This window comes from Abramis brama, assembly GCF_963993115.1.
Source record: "Abramis brama genome assembly, chromosome: 15".
NCBI lineage: Eukaryota > Metazoa > Chordata > Actinopteri > Cypriniformes > Leuciscidae > Abramis > Abramis brama.
Genome location: NC_139977.1, coordinates 16,347,089 through 16,363,937, shown reverse-complemented (window position 1 = coordinate 16,363,937; position 16,849 = coordinate 16,347,089). Strand labels below are relative to the sequence as shown.

The 16,849-nt window shown below is 38.1% G+C and overlaps 1 protein-coding gene across 1 annotated transcript; it reads left to right on the top strand.

The window, feature by feature from the left end:
• The first annotated feature begins 124 nt into the window (after positions 1 to 124).
• Positions 125 to 14,476, top strand: ccnjl (cyclin J-like). The gene is made up of 6 exons (XM_084137661.1): positions 125 to 399; positions 988 to 1,083; positions 5,770 to 5,980; positions 10,573 to 10,872; positions 11,848 to 12,007; positions 12,117 to 14,476. The coding sequence occupies exons 2-6, from the start codon at positions 1,006 to 1,008 to the stop codon at positions 12,589 to 12,591; spliced, it is 1,224 nt and encodes a 407-aa protein (XP_083993787.1). The 5' UTR covers positions 125 to 399; positions 988 to 1,005; the 3' UTR covers positions 12,592 to 14,476.
• Positions 14,477 to 16,849: the final 2,373 nt, after the last annotated feature.

Here is a 16,849-nt window from a genome sequence, read left to right as displayed (position 1 = left end):
AATAATAACACACACAAACACAGATTTCAGTCTTACATCTATCAATGTTTTAATGACGTTAATGTCCGCGCGCGGACTCCTCCCCGTTTGGAGCGAGCATGCAGCTCCGCTCACCATCATCATCAGATCTGCTCCTCTCAGGCCGCTGGGGGAGCACAGCTCAGCACACGGGACGGCGAAAAAAAGTCAAAGGGTTAAACTTGGACACACATGCGGCGGTGTTTTGATTAAAAAACCCATCCAAGTGTACATTGAAGCGACGTTGTTATTCGCTGGAAGATTTTCCTTGATATGGGATTTGTTTTGAAAAGTACACACGAGCGTAGTTGAAGGATATAACTCCAGTATGCGGCAGTTTTGAAACAAAGGGGTCTGGTCCGGAGCGCCGTTGTCTCAGTGGTAAGACGCGCTGTTGTCTTAATAAAGAGCGTTTTACGGTTTCCTATAATGTTTCATTTTCAGCTTCTGTTTTAGTTTAGATAGTCGCGGTCGATTAACGCGTTTAACCCTAAACTCATTGCTTTATTCGTTCACAACTCTCGTGTATACTTGATATCGCTGTAATAGGGGTCTCGTGGCGTGCCGCAGGGGTGGATGTGCGGCGCCGGTCACTTTCATTTCGGACAGATTCTATTATTATTATTATTTTTTTAAAGAAATAAAGTGACCTCAAAATACCGAAGCTTTGTCTATGTTTATGTTATTAATTAAGTATTCCACAAATAAATAAGACAAAGTCGTGATTTTTGGGATGGAACTAGAGGCTGTTGTAGTTCAGCGTGAGATGAACTGCTTGAACTTTGCTGGAGGACTTCAAGCTCACAGTAAATCTAGAAAAGAATTTCCCCACAAGCACCCACTTATATCATGTCTTTAGTTCCCCTGAAGAACTGTGACATTTTCCCTGAAATAGAAGTAGTGTGGTTGAAGTGCCTAAACTGAACAGACATTGCTTCTTTCCCTCTCACACTCTTGTTTGTGTTTAAGGATTGGGGCCCTTTCTGGATGGGAAAGATGGAAACGGAGGGGCAGTGGTGGAAAAGCCAGCTCGCAGCGGACATCCATCAGTCTCTGCGAATTAAGGTGAGTTGATCATGGGTTGTTGTCACAATGCAGTTGTAATCCAAATATACATTACAAATTCCAAACATTCCAAATGTCATTATCCAGGCCTCTGTCGCTTGGCTTGATTGCCACACATTAAACCAGGATTGGTTTGACTTGCCCAAGCTTTGATGGGGAAGTGTGAAATGTCACACAGCCCTTAGAAAACATCTCCTGATTGTGGCTTTATGAAGGTTCCTGGCCATCGCATCGTCTACATTTGTATGCAAAACACACATCCCTGATCATGATCATATTAAATATCATCTACAACTAGGAACACTGTCCCAGGACTTTGTGACGAAACCACCAGGGTCCTCTATTTTTAGCCTACTTTTAGTTTAAATTGAACATATTTTCTAATCTAATTATTTAACTTTTTTTTTTTTTTTACTTTAAAGTCATATATGCATATTTTTACGTGTACTTTTTTTTTTTTTTTTTACAAAACGTAACTTATATACATAAAGCTCTGCACTAGTCTAGACCTTTACATCATTTGCTGAATAATATATATATATATATATATATATATATATATCATTTAGATGTAAATGATGTAAAAGTCTAGACCAGTGTAGAGCTTTTATGTCGTTATTGGTCAACACACTTTTTGAGTTGGAACACTAGAAAGTGTATTGCTAAACCATGTGAACTTTTGTTTCCTCACCACTGAGTGAATTGCACTCATCAGACAGTGAGGTTTAAGTGCATTTATTTAGTGCAGTCTGTTGTCTTTTTATTGTCCGTCCTGTTTATTGCAGGGTGTGCTCACATCCGGTTTGGAATGTGAAGTGTTCTGTCTGCGTGTGTGTGGGTTTGTACTTGAGTTTGTCTGTTAGCTTGAGATTACTAAATCCTGCTGGGTTTATTCAGCATGTGTCAAGGAGTGGCTAAATGATGTATGCAACAGAAAGTGGGTTTTCTTTCGTGGCACGTTATTCTCTTCACCACCTGGTTGGTCAGAGTTGCACTATGTGAAATCTAGTGATGTGTAGGACTAATGCACTGGAGATGCAAAGTGATTCAGCTGTTTAGTGAATATCTGAAGATTGGAGGTTTGGTGTTGGTGGATTTTATTTAGACGGAACAATCTCTCTCTGTTCACCAGCGTGCAATGCTCAGTTAATGTTGTGCAGAAATGTTTACGGGTTAACTCTTTGCACAGATAGGCTATAGTTTAATTTGTTTTGTGTGGGAGGTTGGCAGACTTCACATCCCACTACGTCAATATAGAAAGCTAAGAGGCTTTGAAATTAATTGAAATCTTTTAGGAGGTTAATTAGCAGCCTTGCTCTTAATTTTGCTTAATTTTTTTAGCACAAATAAAATTTTGCAAGAATATGTTTTCTGTAATGTTGTGTTTTCCATCACTTTAAAATGTGTTAAAGCTATAATTTAGTCTGTCTTCAGCAATGTAAATGGTAATATTCAAGCAAGTCTTTTCTCTCTTTTTTTGTATGCGTGTGATGTTCAAATGCCAATTCCTATTATCATTGCGCAATCCATAAAAATGTAAGGCCACAAAGAGGTGCCAAACTAGTTTTATTTCCTTTAGCTTTACCTTGTATTTATAGATGCTTTGAAAATGGTCACAATTAAAGCTTGTTCTCTTGAAAATGATTTGCATCAAGATATGCAGTTGACAATCTGATTCAAATACAGCAGCAGCTGTAGGGCTGTCTAGGCCCTACAAAAGGGCTCGTTGAGAGGGTCAAATCCCAGCCCCTCACCCCACAGGGGACAGATGGCTGTGAGACATGATGGCTAGGCCTGTAAAAGAACCAGCTTTTTCCTCAACAGTCACTATAAAGCGGCACACTCTGCCTGTGGGACTCATGTCTGGAAAGAGTTTGACAATTTACCCGCTTATTAAGTGTGACTGCAGCCTTTTTGGGTATGTTTGAATTGTAATTTTTATGCAGTTGGTATCAGATGGATTTTTGAGAGCTGCTCTGGTTTGCTAAATTACAAAGAATGCTGACAAAAGGACATTACTATAATGGGTCTTATTTATGGAAAACAATTTGTTAATCTATTTGAACAGTGCAACACTATGTAAAAATGGTTTTAGAATTAGATGCAATTTATGCTCTTGGTTCATAAGTTTTTACTTTTCTAACCCTTTTACAAATGTATTTATTTTACTTCAAAATTACAATTACCATCATACATAGTAATATCACAGAATAATAGATTTTTTTATGTTTAAAAAAATATAACATGGTCATTCAGAAATCATTCTAATATGCTGATTCGGTGCTTGAAACATTTGAAATCAGTTGCGCTGCTTAATAAATTTGTGGAAACTGTGATACATGTCAGGAATCTTGAATAGAATTTATAAAGTTTAAAATAACGGCATTTATTTGAGAAATCGTTATGAATATATTTTCTGTCACTTTTGATCAATTTAATGCACGTTTGCTGAATGAAAGTATTCATTTGTTTCACACAAAAAAAGTTAAATTTGGAATCAGCAATTTTTTGTGTGAAAGAAATTAATACTTTCATTAAGAGATATGTGTGTGTGTGTATATATATATATATATATATATATATTATATGTTATTACGAGTGTCACGATTCCTCAATTAAAGTAAAGTGCTTGATTCCAATTTACAGATTAATAAGCAAAATACTGGAAGTGGCGCATTCCATGGATGAGAATTCATTAACCGCATTATTAGACCGTTTTCTAAGGCTGCACAATATATTAAAACCATTTAAAAATTATAATATAGCTTAGTGCTATTGTGAAATCACAAAGGTCGCAATTCAGTTAAAGAAATTAAGACTTAAGATGCAAAAACCTCTAAGTCCGTCTGACATTTTTCTTTTAAGTCAGCATTTTTTTTTTTTATAAGGCTCCTATGTTTAGGTTTTGTAATTTCACTTTAATGGCAATTAAAAGGTTATTAGTCTGTAATTGAAATGCCCTATTTTAAAAAAATGTCACTTTAGTCAATTCAGCGGTAGTTAACCAATTTGATTGTCTTTTGTCTTTTGGTGGACTAGTGGGTCACATTCATTCACAACACCTGAGGAAAATAAAACATTATATGCACACTTTGCATATACAGCCTCTTGTAATTGCAACTGTGTATCCTGTGCATTTTTGTATACCCTGTGTACTGTAAACATATCTACTGTTGATCATTTTCTTTTGTATTTTGTGTTTATTCTGTATATTTGTACACTGTTAATCTTTACGTAGTGTATAATATGTTTGTATTTTTGTATAGTAGTGTATTGTCCTGAGAAGTCTGGCTGCTTATGCATCACAATTTCCCCACTGGGGATTAATAAAGCATCCACCCATCCATCTATCCATAAATAGAAAACATTACACAATAACTACACCATATACATTACGCTTAAAATAAACAAAAATATATTATATAATATATTTTTAAAATATAATAACCTATATACAATTTTAAATGTATATATAATACATAAATATAAAATTGATATCAAATATAAATAATAAATAAATAAATAAATAAAAAGTGTACAGTTAAGTAAGTTTTGCACTTAGAAGTACATTAAGTCAGTAAACATTAAACCGATATTAAATGTCATAAAATGTACCTTTCTAGTATAAACTTCTAAACATCTTGTTTAGTTAAATCTATTTAAACAGGATAAAAACTTGCAGCTCGATTATTGAAAGCCTGCTCATACATACCCCGTCATTCATCTTGAAATCATATAATTCGATTTGCGTCTTCTGATTGGTTCTGTGAACTCAGAGGCTTTATCTGGCAAAGGGAAGTGGAGTTTAGAGGGTTCTGCAAACGAAGCGGTATTTTTGAATGGGCTGAGGCTGGGATTTAGCGGGTTTGAAGCGAAAGTATTTAATGAAGGTGTAATCTGTGCGGAGAGCAGTCACTCAATGTCGTCCTCTCTTTTTTGACGGAGGTGGCGGAGACCAGCTTTTGCATCTGAAGTCTTCAAATATATGTGCTGTGTATTTCAGAGTGAAGCGCGACCCATTAATTATTTAGATGCGTACAGGTTACATGTTTCTTCCAGTGTCTGAGAGTGGCTCCGTTTACAGTAAATGCTGCTCTACACAAACTCTTTCGCTGCATGTGCTGTTTGTTTGGGTTTCCAATAATGTCTAATAAAGTCTGACGCGCTTTGTGTTTCATAGCGAACTGTTGCACTGTTAGAATTTAAATACACAGAGCGCATCTCAGCAGCTCGGTTAAAAACCTCCATCTCTGCTTGAGCTGAGAGTTTGGGTTGCTTATAACATTCATCTAGGTATGCAACGTTACGTGTGTCATTTCATCAGATTTGTAAACCTATGCCAACTCAGGAGAATACATCAGTGTTCTGCAAATTGTTGTTCATTGTGATTTCAAAATAAAAGTTTAAACCCTCGCTGCGAGTTAGCATCTTTTGACGTCCACATGTTCTTGTTCAAGAAATGACAGTGGCTGTAGCATTTCTGTCATAAAGAAGTGGTTAAATAATAAAGATTAAGTGGACGTTTGGATTAAATGTTGTTTGGCCAATTTTAAACAAGAATTTGATCATGCTGTAAAGTGTAATAACAATTACCTAGCATGTTTTCTCTTTTTTTTGTAATGCACCATGTTACAGTATTTATATATATCATACTATGGTACTATGTAACAAACATTTTCTCCATAGGAGCTGAAGTTGCCGACGTACCAGGCCCACTCTCCACAGATCGGGATGCGCCGGTACTTTGCCGACCTGCTCGCTGTTCTCAGTAACCGATACCAGCTGTGCCCTACAGCACGTCACCTGGCCGTCTATCTGCTCGACCTCTTTATGGACCACTACGACGTAGCGGTGCGGCAGCTGTACGTCATCGCCCTCTCCTGCCTCCTCCTGGCCAGTAAGTCAAAGAGTAATGTGATTGCACTGTAGTTACTGGTGTTTCATCCCCTTTACCTGTACCTGATCCGGCTGTAAACTCATTGCAGGTAGCCGAAGTGAAATTGAACTCAAGAAATTTCATTTTGTGAGTGCTCGCATTGAACGGAGCAAGCGTGTGTGACTCTAGCTGGCTGTTGTATTGTGCCTGTGTGACAGCTGTGTGCATAAGAGGGCATGGCCTCCGCTGGCCTCGAGACCTTTTAGTCAGTCTCCAAGGCAACCTATCCAACGCACAAACCAGAAAGATACAGCTGCGTTGGCATGATGCAAGCCTCCTAAATCTAACCGATGATTTCTTGTAGATTAAAGCAAAAGGAGAGAGGCCGTCTTGCAGTGACGCAGAAGTGTCGCCTGATGTCTCCAGTTGATATATAGTGCAGGAAACAAGGAAGTCTGACTCAGTATACGTGTGCTGTGTAATGTAGCATGGCGTGTTATCAGTGGTGGCACGTCTGCTTGCTTACACACAAAACAAAGCGGGACAGATAAGATAGAGGGGGTGACTTGTGTCGCCATGTGTTGGTGTTTTTCACAGATTAAAATCTGGAGCCTAGATCAAGGCGGCCGAAAACAGATTTCGTAATGACAGTTATTAATTCAGATTGCTTTCTGCATATGCATCTGTGCTTAAATGACCTGAATAATCTAAAGGTTGTCTTTAAATGCCAAATCTCTCTCATACTTCTGACCCTCATTATGGCGGACTCTTGCTGGGGGAGGGTTGTTTTGCGCTGGCCGGCAATTGGCAGTGTTCAGGCATTAATTAATTGCTTTGACTGAATGAATAATGGCTTTGGCTCATGTTCCTTGTTAAAATATCCCTCCCTCTCCCGAAGTCATTGATTCAGGCGGCTGCGGCCATTGTTGGGTTTCTCTAAGAGTCGCCTGGAGTCAGTGTGTGTGGGACAGGGCGCTTAAAGCTGAGAGCTTAGCAAAGTTTCCATTCAGACCAAGATTTATTATGACAAATTGTAGGGAGACGCTCGCTTTGCATTAAACAAACTGGCTTGTGATTGCATGTTATAGAAAATCCCATCTTACGATTCATTTTAGTGTTGTTCGTGTGCTCCTATTTAGAGGTTAATCGCACACTGCCTGTCAGTGTTGTTAAAAACTGTTTTTGTTCATTAAAATAAAGCTAAAAAAAGAAAATATTGGATGAAAAATTAGAAATGCTATTTTGGCTACGAATGGAAATAAAAGTACTAGACTAAAACGAAAACTGAAATGAAAATAAATGGTCCCGTTAGTTAATTTTAGTTAATGTATTAACAGTGTTAATACATTGTATTTATTAATCTTTGTTAAAGTTTTAGTCAATAAAAATACATGAGTTCATTTGTTAGTTCATGTTAGCTAAACTTCATTAAATAATGCTGAATTATACAACTTTTATTTTTGTAATGTATTAGTAAATGTTAAAATTCACATTAAGATTAATAAATGCTTTAGAATTATTTTTCATTGTTAGTTCATGTTAACTATGTAGTCAACTAATGTTAACTAATGGAACCTTATTGTAAAGTGTTACCAAATAAATTAAAGATATAGAAATATAAAACTAATAAAAATGTCAAAAGTACATAACAAATACTAAAACTTAAACTGAAATTTAAAAGAAAATGGAAAATATAAAAATAAACGCTAACTGCAAATATTAAGGAATATTATAATAATACTACTAAAATAACACTGCTGACTGTCTAACGCTCATTTTAAGCTCGTATAATTTGAAACCAGAGCGTAACCTCGTATTAAGTCGGTATTAACACTGGATGATCATCCTGAAGGCTGAGTCTGCAGAAATTGCACCATGCCGAGAGCTTCAGCTGAGAACATGTGAAAATCAAATTTTTAGATGATAATGTTCAGCGATGAATGATGGCTTGAGGATATGCATGGACGAACACTTGAGCTTGATGTTATCAGCACAATTAGCCCCCCACACCCAGCCGCTCTCATTCTTTTAGCTGAAAACTTTGGAGGAGGAGAAGAGGGCGAGATATCAGGCTCATTTCCTCTCCTGAGCTGGGGTGATGGGGGTTTGTTATGGTAACCGGTTTAAAGTACAATGCATGACGTGAAACTCGTTTTTCTTCATCAAATCTAATAGCGTGTAAACATAAAAAAAGTCATCTTTTTGGATATTAAAGGTTTATTCTCTGCATGTTGAAGGAATAATGAAAACAAGATGAGTTGAAAGCTTAGTCGTGTGGTACTTTTCCATCTTCATCAAGAAGCCCTGTTGAAACGGCATCTGTCCTGTAACTAATGGGGCTGCAGCTCAGAAAACGGTGTAGAGTAGCATGTCAAATGCAGGCTGGCCCTTTCCTCAGGAGGGTGAGGGAGGGGTGGGGGAGCTGAGGGCCCTGGAGGGGCATGTTTGAACTGAAACACTCAGCAGGGTTCCTGATATTCAGATTAGTGTGACAGATTCCCCCTTGAGGTTTGATGCTAATGAAAAGAATTTGTACACCCCAGGTAATTAAGAAAAGACACTGGGCAGTGTTTTTTTTTGTGTGTGTGTGTGTGTGTCAGCTGGGCATTTTTGACTGTGAAGGTCCACCAGTGTCTCCTGTTCTGCTGCTGGATATACAGTGAAACGAAAAAAGAAAAGAAATTGTATTTGTCCTGGGTTTTGAGTTCAAGTCTTTGTGTGTGTGTGTGTGTGTGTGTGTGTGTGTGTGTGTGTATATATATATACAGACAGACAGACAGACAGACAGATAGATAGATAGATAGATAGATAGATAGATAGATAGATAGATAGATAGATAGATAGATAGATAGATAGATAGATAATTGTAATTATATACTTATAAAATACAAATAATTTGAAATAATGTTGTAAACTTCATATTTGACCCAGACTTTTATTCTTAATTTTTTTTTTTTTTTTTTTTTTGTTAAATTATGCAAAAGAAAATATTTAATTGTGCATTTAGGGAACATAAAATGCTATTTATAAAATTCAGCCTGAATACTACTAAAACGCTATTTCATGTTTGAAAGAAATCGTGGATGTTTTAGGAAAATCACAGAATTCTCCTGTGATGCATGTATACACTGTTGAGAAACTAGAGCGAGAGTTTAAAGTGCATTTTAAAGATTATTGCCCAGTTAATTTCAGGGGTTACTTAGAGTAAATGTTTTAGGTCGTAGAGGTTCAACTGGATGAACACATGGTGTAACGAATTACTTACTAAATCTGTGAGAGCATTTATTGAATTAACATCCGACTCTTCTAATAACTGGGTGTTTATATAACAGCTTGCAGTAGATGCACAGTTTTTGTTATAATAAAGGGTACTTTTACTTTTAACAGCAAAATATTATTCAAATCAAAGTGTATTAAAACAATAGGTACACATCCATATGTGCAGAGCGAGTATATGTGACCCTGGACCACAAAACCAGTCACATGTCGCACGGGTTTATTTGTGGCAATAACCAACAATACATTGTATGGGTCAAAATTATCGATTTTTCTTTTATGCCAAAAATCATTAGGATATTAAGTAAACACCATGTTCCATGAAGATATTTTGTACATTTCCTACCGTAAAGATATAAAACATTTATTTTTGTGAGTGAATGCAGCACAATTGTAAATGCACAACTTTAAAGGTGATTTTCTCAATGTTTCGATTTTTTTGTTCCCTCAGATTCCAGATTTTCAATAGTTGTATCTCGCCAAATATTATCCTATTACATGTACTACAATACATCAATGGAAAGCTTATTTATTCAGCTTTCATATGATGTATAAATCTCAATTTCAAAAAATGTACCCATGTGACTGGTTTTGTGGTCCAGGGTCACATATGATGTAAAGGCCTGATAGTGCTTTAAGATGTAGCTTTCATTTAATAGGACAAAGACCCGACGTTGTCTATAGCATGCGTTTATTGAAAGTGCCAAGGAATGAAGGAGTGACCTTGGTTTGTCTTTGCTGTTTGGACTGTGTCTCTTCCACGCCAGCCAGTGATCTGTGGGGGACTGTGTGCGCTCAACCATGAGCTGCAGAAGTCAGAGGTCGTGGGGCCCTTATTGTTGGAGCATTAGACTGCAGGGGAAGCAATACTAGGGAGCCTTGGACTTTGGGGAAAAGATATTAACACCTAGCACCTAGAGTCAGGAAGGGGAAACCAAGAGAACAAAGGAATTCTGAAGAGAAGGGCTAATTCACCATGAGGCAGCTGTGCTCTTTCATTATAGGAATTCATGAAATGCCTCACCTTGATGCCAATGCATATCCTTTTAAAGAAACCTAAGTGTGTGAATGAAGCACAGAGATGTATTGTTCTTAGATCAAGAATGTTTAAGATCTCAGTGACATCTGGAAAAAAAAGAAATCGCTATAAAATTCCCTTGCTTTCATCCATTACACATCATGAATCTGTAACGTGACATCTCTGATGTGATGTCTGGGATAACAGCGGGATAATCCACAGGGAAATCCATTCGTATTTTAACATTGTGATTTAACCAAGCATGTAACATTGATCAAATGAAATGCACGAGCTCAAATATTTGCTGGTCTTTTCACAGGTAAGTTTGAGGAGAAGGAGGACCGTGTGCCCAAACTGGAGCAGCTGAACACTCTGGGCTTCATGTGCAGCCTGAACCTCACCCTCAACAAGCGGGACCTCATCAAGATGGAGCTGCTGCTGCTGGAGACGTTCGGATGGAACCTGTGCATGCCCACGCCTGCCCACTTCATTGACTACTACCTCCACGCTGCTGTCCAGGAGGGGGACCTACACAACGGCTGGCCTCTCTCCTCCCTGTCCAAGACCAAAGCTTTCATGGACAAGTACACACACTACTTCCTGGAAGTCTCTTTGCAAGGTAAGAAAAATAGTCATTTTTATTTGAATTTTATTTCAAATGAAATGAGTAATAGTGATGATGAAACGTTTAGCAAGTAAAAGTGTAGCTTGAGAAGATCAATTCATATTGTAAATTTGATAGAAATGTTATAATTTTGATATCGTCATTATATAACAAACCTCTAATACACATTAGCGTTCAAATTAGCACAATTAGTCTGTACGATTTTTTTCATGTTTTTAAAGTAAGTCTCTTATGTTCAACAAGGCTGAATTTATTTGATCAAAAATACAGTAAAAACAGTTATATTGTGAAATATTAAATTGAAATGTAATTTATTCCTGTGATGCAAAGCTGAATTTTCAGCATCATCAATCCAGTCTTCAGTGTCACATGATCCTTCAGAAATCATTCTAATATGCTGATTTGCTGCTCAAGAAACATTTCTTATTATTATCAATGTTGAAAACAGTTGTGCTGCTCAATATTTTTGTGGAGACAGTGATACATCTGTTTCAGGATTATTTGATGAATAGAAAGTTCAAAAGAACAGCATTTACTTAAAAATATATATATATTTTTTTTGTAACATTACTGTCACTTGATCAATTTAATAGAAGTATTCTATCAAACTAAATCCTCCTGACCACAAAGTTTTGCACAGTAGTGTGTATTACATTATAATAATAATAATAATATACAATTCCTATAATAATGTAGAATACAATACAATGTACAATAATGTACAAAAGTCAATATATGTGACCGAACCTTAATTGAATAAATTCTTTTTTGTTGTTTTTTTGCTTGGCAACTCTTTTTTTATCAAATATAAATTTAAATGCTTGTTTTATTTTTTATATGCTTTGTAAATAATCATTAATTGATATAATTTATTGCTTATTTTTAAAGTCGTTTTATATGCAAGCTCTGTGCCTAACAATCTCTTACAAGGATATAATATAGCGTGTTTTGTGTGCGTCTTTGTTGTAGATCATGCTTTCCTGAGCTTCAGGCCCTCTCAGGTGGCAGCTGCATGCATAGCTGCGTCCAGAATCTGCCTGCAGATCTCCCCCAGCTGGACCACTGTCCTCCACCTGCTCACGGGCTACTCCTGGGATCATCTGACGCAGTGCATCCAGCTCATGTTACTGTAAGAGCAAACCGCAGTATATGCCCTCGTTCATTCAGCATAATGTTCCCTGAAGTAAACCGCACATGCTTCGCTTGCCCTTACAGTTGCCTTTCGTTTCATTTTTCAGCGCTCATGACAACGACGTAAAAGAGGCCAACAAATCCAAATCCTCCCCTTCCGCCGGTCAGAGTCTCCAGCCGCAAGGTCTCATCCCCCCCAGCCCCGCCACCCCCTCTCTGCAGAGGCAGCCCACCTCCAGCACCCAGCAGCTGCTCCTCCAGGCCAGCAACTACCCACAGCTCTCCCAACACTCGCCGGCACTGTCCCAGCTGCACATGCTGGCCGACTGCCAGGCCCTGGGACCGGTGGGCTCTCGGGAATATCTGCAGCCCCACCAGGCCAGTCTGCTTTCGGCCTCGATGCCGGCCAGCTCCTTCGCTTCTTTCCCCAGCTTGGCGTCGGGGCTGCGAGGCTTGCCCCTCCCGGGTCCCATCTCCATGCAGGTGAGCATGGGACCCGAGCGCCACTGCCTCGGTCTGACTTACGGGAGCGGCTACTTGAGCTCCCACCACACCTTCACAGCCGGCTGCTTTGACAGGTGACGCCAGGAGAGGGAGGACAAACTCAACCTTGGGCTGCCACCGTCCTCCGCCCTCTCCGCCCCCGAGGGGCTTCGTCTTGGACGCCGGCGAAGACTTTCCAAACAGAAGGCCAAGAGTCGCGCGGACCCCACGGAGGTTATAGTATTAACTTAAAAAACGGCCTTTAAGCTCTCGTTTTTTAGCTTTGGCTGCTTCCTTTTGGGATTTTTATGAACTGAGGATGTCTATTTTTTAAGATTATTTAGCCAAGTGAGGACCTTCATCCTGTGCTGTGCCACAAACTGTCGACCTCAAAAAAAGAGGAAGGATGCTCTTTTGACTTAGGGATTATGACAAATATCCTTTTTTTTATTTTTATTTTTTAAAGCATACAGCCTTAAGAAGAGAAACCGCGGAGATCCGCATTCCATCCCACCAGCATTTTCAAACGAATCCTTGAACTTTCACACTGGATTTTGCTGTATGGTCCTTTGATGCTGCTGCCTTTTATATGAACCGATGGCTTTACGACCAAGAATCCTGTCTCCCTTCTGGTCTTGTTTACAGTGACATGCCACAAATCAGGGATGTACAGATATCTTTAATACATACACACAACATACCATTGAACCAGCTGATGTTTGTATGAAGTAGCTCCTTTTGTTTCTTGCCGATGCGGTCTGTGGAGAAGGTTGACGTTACGCTGAGGCTCCGGTTCCCTCAGGCAGATGGAAGGAGACGCCCCGAGGGACGGAGGCATCTGTGCTGGAGGAAACCATGCTTTACCAGTTCCTCCTCCCCACAGGGAAAAATAGCCATGATCGCCCTGCAGTTCTGCCGTGCGCTATGAAGACGACTTCATTGTTCCTATCAGACACTGTGGCTCGTAAAGATTACCTCACTGTTACACTGTCGTTCACATTTACCTCCAAGGTCATGCTAAGAACTGGTTTAACCTCACCGCTCGGGTTAGAAAAGATGGTTCTGCTGTTACAGTGTGCTTCAATTTGTAGCGTCATACCTTTAGATCAACATTTTAGTCCAGACGTCTTTGTTTCTGTTAAACAAACTGGATATTTTAAAGCAGACTGTAATATTTGGTCCAAAATATTTTATTATTATTGTTGCAAACTAAAGATAAAATTAACCAAACATTCTTTCCTGTTCTTTTTTTTGTTGGGTTCCTAGACTACACAATGAATTCCTTTATGTTGACTGGCCTTTAGACCAAAGTGTCTGCTTTACGTCCTGCTGAATGAGAAGCTTTTTCAACCACTTTACTGGACTTTGGATCAAAATCTTTCTCCTACAGTCCTGAACTTTGAACTACCTCAATATATTGCCATTTACTTGCTGATTCTGCAGGGCTTGTCTTTTCGTTTTATGTTTTTTCTTAATTGGTCAGAACATTCACGTGTTTCGTTGCATTTTTTTGATCCAGAACTTCGTTTTTTTGTGTTAAAGTCCCGTATTTTGTATAGGTAGAGAACGGTGTTCACTGTAACAGACACGCACTGTTTGATATTTCAAGTCATTCTCTTGTTGAAGCCTCTGTGTGTGCAATATGTAATCATTAGTTTGTTACTTTTTAGACTGTATATATTTTTTTTTTTTCATTTTGTACCACTACTTTTTTACTATGTAGAATTAGTTTTTTGTTGGTTTGGTTTGTTTTAACACGCGATTACTGCTTCCAGGCAGTGATTTATTTTTCCACCAAGAAAATGTTGCACATTGCAACCAATGTCTCCTGAATCTCTAGACATTTAGTAGACTAGAGAATTGATTCTGCTCATTCAGTGATCTAATGGGTTTATTTAAAAGCCTGTATTTGGGTAGGGGAGGAGATAACAGGTGTAAATTGGATGAAAACCCCAGAAATAAAATGAAAAGAAAAAGCACAAAAGCTTGGTAAATGTTTCGTTCATGTGTGAATCATACATTTTGAATAGACGCTGGATTTGCATGGCTCAAGGCGAGTTGTTTCATGTGAATGTCTGGACTCATTGCACATGAAAAGGTCTTTGGAAGTGGTGAAGGGGGCGGGGGGATGGGGGGGTGGGGTCGTGTTCGTTTGGCTCCACCCCAAATACCACTGCCCTCCCCCTTCCTCCCGGCATGTAACGTGCTGGACTGAAGACAATGGGGGAGATTCCTGCCCCACATGGTGGTTCTTCCTGTCACTAAACACCACTAAACAAATAAAGCGCATCCAACTGAGTACCACTGATCGTTTCGGAGATAAAAGCTCTCGGGCTCAAAGAGCAACCGACAATAGCTACAGTGAAGTTGGAGTAATGGGCAAAAAGTGATTTTTCTGTCCGTGGGTGTTTTAAGGAAACATCTGCGTGGTGCAAAACACAGAGAAGAAGATAAGATTTAACATTGGAATGTACAGAGATCATTTGATTATAGTGGTTATAGGCTTTTACTAATACAAAGTGAACTGTTTTATGTTTTGTTTTTTGTTACACAAAGAGTCCTTTAAAATAATAGAGGCAGCCATGATGTAGCTTGGTTGACGTGTTAGACATTAAAGGGATAGTTCAACCAAAAACATTCCAAACCTGTATGACTTTATTTCTTTTGTGAAACACAAAAGAAGATCTTTTGAAGACTAACACCGTTTCGACTTCGAAGTCAATGTGAACCGAAAACTATTTGGTTATCAACATTCTTCAAAATATCTTCTTTTGTGTTCCACGGATGAAAGAAAGTCATACAGGGTGCGTAAATGATGACGTGACATCATGAAATGTGATGAGTTCACGTTTTTGGGTGAACTATCTCTTTAATTACCATATAAAACCTTTCTTGACTTAAGCCTTATTATACAACCTTATATCATTTTATTCTTTTAAGAGGCCATATCACTTTATAGGCTATAAAACTGGTCTAGGAGTATGACAGTTGGCTGAAAGTGATGGTTTATTATTAAATTAACTTTTAAAATACTAGTATTTTTCTCACACACCTATTGTTTCACTTCAGAAGACATATGGGGTTCTATGAATCACTGTTGTGATCTTTGTGTTCATCTGAGGGTGAGTACATTTTTAATTTTTGGGTGGAACATCCCTTTAAAATGTTAACAATTAATTCCCGAAAAAGGTGGAGCTCGCGGATTAGGGGTTTTGCAGAGATTGGCCTCTTATCTGTTTAATTAAAGAGATTGGGTGGATAGCAGACCGAGAGAGGGGTCCTCCCTTTGTGCTGGAGGCTGGTGGGGGGTACATGCGCAGACCCTGGGAGGTGGGACACATGTCTGAGTTGGTGTGATGATGAAGAGATGTCAGATCAGATGAGGGGGGTTGAGAGCTGGCAAAGGGGCAGTTGGGTAATGGATCATTTTCACAACCTTTGTTTGCAAAGCAAGGAAGGGGAGGGGCTGGCACCTTTTTTCTTAATTATCAGGAGGGGGTACCTCTAAACAGAAGCGCTCACTCGACTGCTTTTGTTTTATTTCTATATGCATTCGTAGTCAATTACAATGAACTCTTTTGATGAGTTAAAGATTAAACATGCTACACCTTTAAAAAAAAATGTTTTTTTGAATTGCTTATGTCTTAATCTAAAAATAATTGCATTGAAAAATAAAGCCACATGTCCTTATTTATTAGTATTGCCCTCAGAATTATTTTATTTTTCTTGTTTCTTAATATCTTAAAAATGCCTTAAAATCAAGCCCCACCTACTTTACTTTATTAGTATTGTCCTCAGTATTTTATTTTATTTATATATTTATGAGTATATGTAGAGAGTGTATATATAGTGTGTACATAGAGTGTGTACATAGAATGTGTACATAGAGTGTGTACATACATACATGAATATATAGAGTGTGTATACACACATGAATATATAGAGTATGTGTATACACATGAATATATAGAGTGGGTATACACATGAATATATATATAGATATACACACACACACACACACACACACACACACACACATATATATATATATATATATATATATATATATATATATATATAGTAAATACACACATATATATATATATATACAGTCAAACCCAAATTTATTCAGACACCTTCAACATTACTCACATTATCACAGTTTATTTGCTATAGTTTAGAAAATGGTAATAAAATATGAAAATAACTCAGTTATCAAATCAGTTGATATTTCACTGGTTTTGGCCATTCTTCTGTTAGACTGTCTCAAAGATGAATTAGGTTGAATAGCCAGCTGTTTAATTTAAGTACACAATTAAATACTACCAATTTAGGTCAACCAGTTACCAAGCAATGC

Excerpts from the sequence above, each read along its gene's own strand:
- ccnjl (XM_084137661.1), top strand. The coding sequence starts at position 1,006 with ATGGGAAAGATGGAAACGGAGGGGCAGTGGTGGAAAAGCCAGCTCGCA. Across the intron at positions 1,084-5,769 it reads ATCAGTCTCTGCGAATTAAG|GAGCTGAAGTTGCCGACGTA; the intron begins GTGAGTTGATCA and ends TTTTCTCCATAG. Across the intron at positions 12,008-12,116 it reads TGCATCCAGCTCATGTTACT|CGCTCATGACAACGACGTAA; the intron begins GTAAGAGCAAAC and ends TTCATTTTTCAG.